The sequence below is a fragment of the Chenopodium quinoa genome, unplaced genomic scaffold (genome assembly GCF_001683475.1).
Source record: "Chenopodium quinoa cultivar QQ74 unplaced genomic scaffold, ASM168347v1, whole genome shotgun sequence".
In the NCBI taxonomy this organism is placed as follows: domain Eukaryota; kingdom Viridiplantae; phylum Streptophyta; class Magnoliopsida; order Caryophyllales; family Amaranthaceae; genus Chenopodium; species Chenopodium quinoa.
The window spans coordinates 1,606,969-1,616,088 of NW_018745684.1; the positions used below are offsets into that span (position 1 = coordinate 1,606,969).

A 9,120-nucleotide genomic window follows, 5' to 3' on the forward strand; every position below is an offset into this window, starting at 1 on the left:
TGTACACCCACTCAGCACTGACCAGTGTTTTTATAAGTGCGTCAGTTTAACTTTTACACTAGTATAAATAATTTCATATCGAAATAGTATAATTAACGGCCATCCTTTAATTCTTTTTCATTATTTACATGTTTAACTTGTATAATTTGGTAGGTGCGTCAATCAAATTGGGACACTTGAAAAAAACAAAGAAAGTACTCAGTATCTCACGATTATAAAGTCCTGTGATCAAACTCCATTTAGAGCACTTTGGATAGAAATTTCCAAATCCTCCTCCTTCCTCACCTCAATGGCTCAAATTATCTTAAAATTGATCGTAATAAGTGAAAGCAAGGAAAATCGTGCTCATGTTTGAATGGATAGAGACTGTTGGGAGCAGTTGCATGTGTATTCCAGTGGGCTGTTATGGTGGGTATGAATTTGTTCCCTCCGATTTGTACCATACGAGTATATACTATAATTTTTTAGTTTTGGGTGTTGTTCTGCGGAGAGTGCAGTCTGCACCTCTTTCTACATTTGCCAAGTGGGTCTACAAACTCTTACTAGTACATGCAAATATCACGGTTGTATAGTAAGTTTTTATTTTAACATATCGCTCTAAGAATATAACTACACAATAACACAAGTCACACGGCATTCTAGTTCTATGAGAGATTCCGGTCTAATATGGTTCCAACAAAATCGAAAGAATGTAATGCCAATAATGGTCCACGGGCTGAACATGAATCCTACCCTCTCCCCCTCACTTCTCTCCACCCTGCTGATTTTTTTACTTTATTTTTTTCTAAATTTACAGTACTAGTTTCCAGGGCGACAGGAAGCAGTAATTTGGGGAGTTGACGTGAAGGGACCAAGAGAAGAGTGGTTAACATGACAGGGAACAGCAACCTTGATAGTTGGAAAGAGAGAGGGAGCTGGTACTCAGGTAGATGGGAATTCAAGGTGGTGCACTGGTGCATGATAGAACGATGACAATTTAGAACTAAGTAGTAGTACGTACATTGATAGTTATTGACTGCGCAATTCACAGCTTTATAGTTTCATTTTGTACCTTTCATTGTCTAAATGGAGAGGGAAAAAAAAAACGTAGAGGAAACGCAATCATTGAAGCAAGTTACTGATTTCAATACATAAATTACCCAATAGTTCGATACATAATTTGGGTAAATCTTGAATGCGTAGTTCACTTGGTCACTACTTTCCCTTTTGTTTGGCTTGGAAAAATCTACTTGTACAATGGTTGTTACTAATAGACTACATGTACATCTACAGGAGTTGTCAGCATCAAATTCTCACAAAAAAAAAAAAAAAAAAAAAAAGAGGAAACAAACACCAGAACACTTGCACTGTTAACCCCTCAGAAAAGCCCCAAAGATAGAGCCAATATAGTTTTATCAAGAAGACATTACAATTGTTTTCCCAAACCAGATACTCTTGTATGAAACCTATCGCACTTTCATGTGCCAAAAGATGACAATCTATCATTTTGTAATGCATATTGGTAACTCGGTATGTGCATGGTAACAGATTATACCTGTACTGACAGTAGAGCAAGTGAAAACCATCACCAAAGTTTGTTCCCATAAAGGATCATTCGACCACCTAGTATATGATCAAACAAAATAAACGTCGAGCTCTCTTCGAAACACTGCTATGACGAATTAGCAATATATCAGTTGACTGGCCATCCATATTACATTCTAAATTTCTAATACAACATTACCTGCTTCTCTTAAATTAGCTTACAAAAGCCCAAGAGATTTAAGCTGTTGCACATGCTCTGGTGGGAGAGGAGGGGGAGTCCAATCAGATCCTGGCAACTCACCATCTACATCTTCAACTACATACTCCTGGAGACCATTTCAAGGAGAAAGTTTAATAAAATAAAATAAAATAAAAAAAAAAGAGCTTAAACACAACAAAGCATTCATTTGCAGAAGGAAATTAAGTCTATAAGAATTTTATAAGCAAAAGCTTATGCTCCACCATCCCATCTACCACCAAAAACATGAGCCACATGTTGTGATGAGTGATAGTTCCACCACCTTCCAAACTTGAGATTACGAGTTTGTGTGCTAATAGGACTTATATAGATTTCAGGGATATATTTCACCCAGGTGGCCTAGGGGCTAGAAACAGATACCCCAACTTTGGTCCCATGTGTATATATCGCTTAAGAACCAGCTATCGTTTATCTTACAGGTTGCAATTAAAACCAGCCATGGTGTAAAATTATTCATGTGAAAAACTAGTAATATTGAAATTTGCACCTTTCTCAGCTTCATCTTTATGCCTAATACCCAAAAGCGGACAAAAATAGCTGGCAAAGAGCTCTTATATATTAAATCAACGGCAAGGCAAGAACTATTTCAAGATAGAGGGTGAATACAGTTTCAAAATTACAAAATAGATTTTTCATTTGGTGACTGTTTCCCACTGCCAATGGCAATGAAGCATATATCGCTCCTCCACTCGTATCTCTTGCTTCATCCCTATTCTACTCTGCAGTTACCTCAAAAAAGATCCACATCATCACCATACATGCTTAAGTGCTTAGTGCCATAGTAGAACCAACAAGATAATTTCCGGAAGCCACTCACGGCCCCCACTCCTGACCTGAACAGCCTAGTAACCTTTATTCACTAATTTAAACACAAAAAGTGATCTCAGAATAATATTTATACCCAAAAACAAGTTGCTATCAGAAGAGTCAACTGATACAGAATTACAGACTGAATTACACAACTCAATACAGATGCGAAACCATCTCATTAGTCATAAATTGCCTGGAATAGAATGTTTGGAAGAAAAAATTTCTAATCTTAACGCACTTCTTCTATCCCATGATTCCCAAACCAAACAAAAAAAAATGATGCCTGAGAACTACAAAAAGAGACGTGCGAATAAGGGAAAAAAAAAAAAGAATATTGGCAACATGAGACACAAGACAAATAGCAGCTTCTCAATACCCTCAATAAAGAAAATAATCAGCTTTGAGATTTGCATGCCTAGACCTAAACCAACTTGAGACCATTTCTTAATTAATGCATAATATATTCCATCAAGAAGCATTTGTATCAAAACTAAACTAACTCTAAATTCTAATTAGCAGCACCACTTACATGAAATATTGATTTCTAGCACAATGAATCCATACAAGAAAGCTTACTAGGATGTCAACAGTCCAGTGCAAACTTCCAATGTATAATATAATTGCAAAATATTCAATTAGCTGTCTCTTATCAAAATTTAAAATGAATCACCATTATATGCGTACGTGTCACTAAATTGATAAGGAGATGTCACCTTTGTAAGCATCCTTTTAGCAAGAATGTGATAGTGTCGTTGCCAAATTCGTTGACCAACCATAGTGGCCACAAGTACACTGTAGAATATCCCAATCACCGTGAACAGCCCCAGTACAATCAGAGCCATTATAAACAACAACGGTAATCCGGCTTCTCCAGCACCTCCCAAACAGCTACCACACTCACCAATTGAACTGGCACAGCCTTGACAGCATGCAGTACAGTCAGTCCACATACAAAGCGTTCCAGGTAAATGACAGTCTGCGCATAGTCTACATAAAGGAACAGATATTAGCTAAATGTTCAAAAAATTCTTTGCCCAATCACTAAACATCCTGCCCAAGTCTAGCAAGGCACTAGCTTAAAAGGGCATGATCTTGTGCATCATAAATAAAAAATAAAATTATTTAAATTAAAATGCACATTATAACAGTCAATAATTCAATATGCAAAAAAAAAAAAAAAAAAAAACCTGTAGATCCCCTCCAAAAAAATCATTCTGAATGATATTGACAAGGGCAAAAGTTGCTATTTGCAGTTTCAATATATACAGCAAGTTATCAACTGTGTGATATTTTCCTTCAAAGAAGACAAGTTCAGTGACAATATGAGGTCATGGTTTCCAGATGGCAATCCCCCCCTCTCTCTCCCCCAAAACCCCCAATTATCCATAGTAGTTTCTAGCAAGAATGCCTTTGTGGAGGGCACACAAGTTCCAAATACTTTTGTTGTGGCATATAAGTGGGTAGCATGTGATTAGGATTCAATCTCTTTTTTTGCACTTGATTTCTTTTAAATATTTGGTCCCTTTTACCTAATATATCCTCTATTCCATGCTAATGAGAATGTTCATATCCAAATAACAAATGAGTAAATAATCATAATTCATACATCCACTACTGAAAATAATTGGCTTTGTTGACTTACTATGAAGGGCTAGTTTGTAAGTACAAAAGGCAAAAATACTTCTTAAAGCAGCATTTTAACTATATATTTCCATATAATTTTTCCATACAACTAAGTTTTAAAATCGGTAACATATGACCACAAACACCAAGCTAATGGTATAACAAGAATTTAGAGAGAAGAAAAAAAACGAAGAAAAAAAAAAGAAGAAAAAAAAAAAGAAGAAAAAGAAGAAGAAGAAGAAGAAATTAACTGGCATACCCTGGATGGCAGCAACAAAGACAAAGTTCTCGACAAGGTTGTGCCAGATCATTTCGCACCCTTCTATCATAACAAGTTATGAAACAACCCGATAAACCAAGCAAAGCAAAAAACAAAAGAGCACCTGAAAGCCATGAAGCACAATATGAGCAGAACATATTGCATATGTTTAATGACGTGACAAAGAAAATGCAAGCATCATATAACTAGATAATTAGATTTCCAAAAAATATTTCCTTCACACCTTCTCACATAGATAATAATAAAATATAAAAGGCAAGTAAGACTTTTAAGATGGACGAATCCACATTGATCATGTGCTAATGAGTATAGGTTTACGGAGTAATGACCTAAAGAGATTTTACACAGATATGCAGTGGCTTCGAAAAGAAATATAATTTTATACACGTTATAAAGGGTTCATAAGGCTAAATATCAAGCCAATGTTTCTTCACACTAGTTATGAGCAAACCCGCAAGAGATATACTCCATATAAGATATCATCCCTCAGCAGGATGATTAGCAAGTGACATTGCAACAGCAGACTAACCACTGGATAGGATTCAACCATGACTTTGAAATCATGAAAAGGTATACCATAGATAAAGAATTCATATACGTGTCGCTATCTATTTCACAATGACTTTCTACCTCCTAATTTTGATTGCCAAATTAACCAGCCTATGCAGAAATATTAATGCCATTTCCAATACAATTTTCCACCATAAACAGCAAACATAAATTTATCTTCACAGTAGCCGCATACCATGGACCAAAATTTGGTATTAGCTCTAAATAATTGTGTTTCAACAATTTAGATAATTATTATTTAACATATAACTAAAATACTTTTTGGAGGCCGTCTACATGTACATAAAGTCTCAAACATGTCAAATTTTGTCTCCTTGTTGTCAAATATCATTTGCCTAAAGTCCATCACAGAAAAAACAAGGCACATACGAACAGCATTCCATTTCAAAAATCATACGAAGTATAATGACAACCCATCAGCAAATAAGTAACTCTTGGGACTAGAATGCAAATGAATCCGGAAACTTTACCGCAAATGTAGTAAAAGCTGAAGTGTTTATCAAAGCCCCAATAAAGCTGTAGCCAAAAATCTTGATAGCCATCAATCATATAGACTATATATGCCAGTGAGGCGATTACCTGGACAAAATCAGAATGTGTAATGATCTTAACTATAAGAAGATTCAAAAAATAATAATAAATAAATAAATGAAATAGATGCAGCAACTGGGTGACCTACAAGCTGAACAGCTAGAAATATAAACAGAATATCTCTCGTCACGAAAAACCGAAATTTCAAGGTCCGCCATTTTCGGTCAGCAAGAGCATGAACCCTCAGATAATAAGGAGCCTTGCAAGTAGTGCAATGGGCAAACGCAAACCCTTCCTGCATACAACAAATGCATACAATATGAGATGGGGAAGTCCAGATAATCCATGAGTAACGTGCCACTAAATACTCATAGGCTTATCTCACTAATAAGTAAACTGAATTACACTAATACATAAGCCACATTGGATGCTCACACAATATTATGCCCATATCCTAAAATGGAAGCGAGAAACTCAAAACCTCAAACATCAATTCAGCCAAGAAAAAGTCCACACTGAACGAAAAAAAAAATTATGACTGGGACAATTACATGAGACAAAATTAATTTAGAAAAGGAAAATACAACTAGAAAATAATCGGAGAAGTGCAACAAAGGGTAAGTCTTCCTAAAAAGTAAAGGTGAATTCGATAGAAACTTGAAGAAATCAAGTTCAATTAAGAATTTTCTTCACATCATGTCAATTATAATCAATTCCCTCACTTGGATATCTCTAGCTCCCAATTACAAATTTTTTAAGAACTCATTTGGGACTTGGTTCATCAAACTCTGACTGAGTCAACTAACTTCATTCATGTCATGTTAATTTGCCACCATGCCTGCAAAAGTTATAGGCCCAACTAGAGGTGGTTTCAATCAGACCAGGACGAGAAGACTCAGTCATGGATCATGGTTGAGATTCTGAGCAATCCCAAATTAATAATAGATTCATACCTGTATCAAGCAATTTCAAACAGAATAGCCAGAACAATATTTTTCATTATGTAATACTTCCACAGAATTGTGGAATCAAAATTCGGCCAATTTCGAACAGAATAGACAGAACAATATTTTTCATAAGGTAATACTTCCACAAAATTGTGGAATCAAAATTCCCAATTTCTATACAAGTATACAACAATAGAAACCTAAAACAGCACCCACTACTAATCTAAGTATCTAACTTTTCCCTAATAGCAACTAATATTCACATCTGGAATTTCTAGTAGAGACAAACTGTACTCATCCTGCATACTAAAGCCAGTAACATTTGTGGTGGGGGTGTTGGTGGTATAAAACTTAAACTAGGAGGAAGTAATAATAAGATATAAAAGGACCATAAAGACGATTACGAGACAAATTAGAAGTACAATGCATCAAGCACTACACAAATGGGATTCCGTAGTAGGGAAGCCAACAACCATGACATACCTTCACAGCTCGCCATTGATCCAAACATTCTCGGTGTACATATTTTGACGTACCCTTGCACTTACATGGAGTAATAAAGTCTCTACCTGAGAAAATCAACGCATTATTTCAGTTCTATTTCTATAACAAAAAAGTCCAAGCAATCAAAACCAAAATTATCCATTCAAATCAACAAAATCATAAGCTTCGAACGAAACAACCATCAGCAATATAACACTTCACATCATTCATGCTGGAAAATTAAAAATCATGATCACATCACAGTATTATCAAGCTTGATTCTTGAATTCACGCCATTTCTAGACCAAATCAACCCAACATCCACCAAATTCAATTTCAAATTACGCCAGAGATCATCAACAACAGAAAAATAAACAAACGCATTGTAACAAACAAAAATAAAAGTGCCAATTTCCAGATTAACAATCGAGATATTGTGAAAGATCAGTGAACGCAAAGCAAAATTGGAAAAAATTGACCAAGTTGACTATCAACATGAAACCCTAGAAAATAGAAGAGAGAAAGAGACCGTCAGTTTCGAGACAAATACGGCATTGAATTTGTTCAGAAGGACCAGCTTCAATGTCGATCGCGGCCGTAGGAAGAATGGGAGATGGCGGCGACATTATGAGAGGAGCTGCATCGTCATCATCTGCGTTGCCCGCCATTGACGGGTTTCTTGAAGGTCGAAGCTTCTCTCTCTTTCTCTCTACTCTGAAGCTGTGATTGTGTTCGTTTTCCGATGAGAGAGAATCGGAAATTTTATGAATTGAATTTTGGATTCAACGGCCCGATCACTTGGGTTTCGGAACTAGTGTGTTGCTCCACGCAAAGAATACGCTGTTGGCGGAATGCGATACGGCTCCGAACTATTCACCTACTTGGCACTAGACGGTTGGTAGACGTCTAGATAGACCCGTCAAAACTGACTCACAATTGAATTTAAGTACGAAGTGTGATGGTATGAATTGTTCAAGAACGAAATTAAACCCAATATGATATGACCCAAAAATGAATGACTACTTGACCGAAAGTAACTCAGATTTGTTATGCCCCCTCATCCAAATACAAACCAATTCAAATTAATCTAACCCAAATCCAAATAAATGACTCGTTTAATGCTAACTAAAGGAAGTTTATTGCCAAACTTTTCTAACTCAAATATCATGACATTTTGTTCAATACCATTTTGAGTGGAAAATTGAAGTTCAACTATTAAGAGGGTGGAAAGGCTAAACATTACGATTATAGACAAATAATTTTAGCAACGTATCACATTCTAACATATTATGTGAAAATAGCTATCGTCAAACTTTATCCATTAATGATACGTTTAGCTAAATACTGCCGGCTGATCACTCGCTTGAGCAACATTTAATTGTATGGAGTATTTAAGCTATTTTCTCCATTAATTATTTGTTATGTTGCGTTTTATATCGTACTAAGATGGTTTTGTAATGTTACAAGAAAAGCCCACTTTATTTGCGCGTACATGCATCATCTCCTCGCCCATAACAAAAATCTCTACTCAAATTTGATATCTTTTTGTTGTCATGTCTCGTCTCAAACTACCTTTTTTTATTTTTATGCTTAGAATTATCAAATTAAGGTTAGCCTCACACTTTGTCTAAATTCTGAAACTTGGGTCTACTTGACCAAATTGAAGCTTCATTTGTATACTCTACTTGTGTTGTTTGGTTGGAAGATAAATTCCTTGGAAATAGAATATAGAATCTCCTAGGAAGTATTAAAATGAAGGTGTGTTTGATTGGAGGGAAATTAGGTAAACATGGAAAGTAGCAATTTTAAGGGAAATACAAATTCCCACAACCCATGGGAAATTACTCACTAACTCCCCCCCTTGGTGAATTGAATTTCCTAGGAAATACAATTTCCTATAGTGTCAACCAAATAATTTAGCTTATTTCCTAGGAAAATCATAAGGAAAAAATTTCCCATGAAATATAAATTCCCATGGAAAGTTAATTCCCATGTGAACCAAACGAGCACTTATATTTCCTTATTTGATTTATTGCATAGATGCTCATCAATTAGGTTTATGTGATTATTTCAAATATTTGGGATTTTGGTGG

General features: G+C 35.6%; 1 protein-coding gene across 3 annotated transcripts; it reads right to left on the minus strand.

Annotated features, from left to right (window-relative positions):
- Nucleotides 1–1,104: 1,104 nt before the first annotated feature.
- Nucleotides 1,105–8,000, minus strand: LOC110717549. Of its 3 annotated transcripts, none has more exons than XM_021896279.1 (8): nt 7,557–8,000; nt 7,028–7,113; nt 5,746–5,892; nt 5,537–5,645; nt 4,476–4,599; nt 3,307–3,580; nt 1,724–1,850; nt 1,105–1,602 (listed from the first exon to the last, which is right to left on the minus strand). In XM_021896279.1, exons 1-7 carry the CDS (start codon nt 7,693–7,695, stop codon nt 1,743–1,745), a joined length of 987 nt encoding a protein of 328 aa, XP_021751971.1. In that variant the 5' UTR covers nt 7,696–8,000; the 3' UTR covers nt 1,105–1,602; nt 1,724–1,742. The 3 variants fall into 3 exon arrangements, with proteins under 3 accessions (XP_021751971.1, XP_021751970.1, XP_021751969.1); XM_021896278.1 differs by having other exon boundaries at nt 1,105–1,648; nt 7,557–7,998; XM_021896277.1 differs by having other exon boundaries at nt 1,105–1,850; nt 7,557–7,999.
- Nucleotides 8,001–9,120: the final 1,120 nt, after the last annotated feature.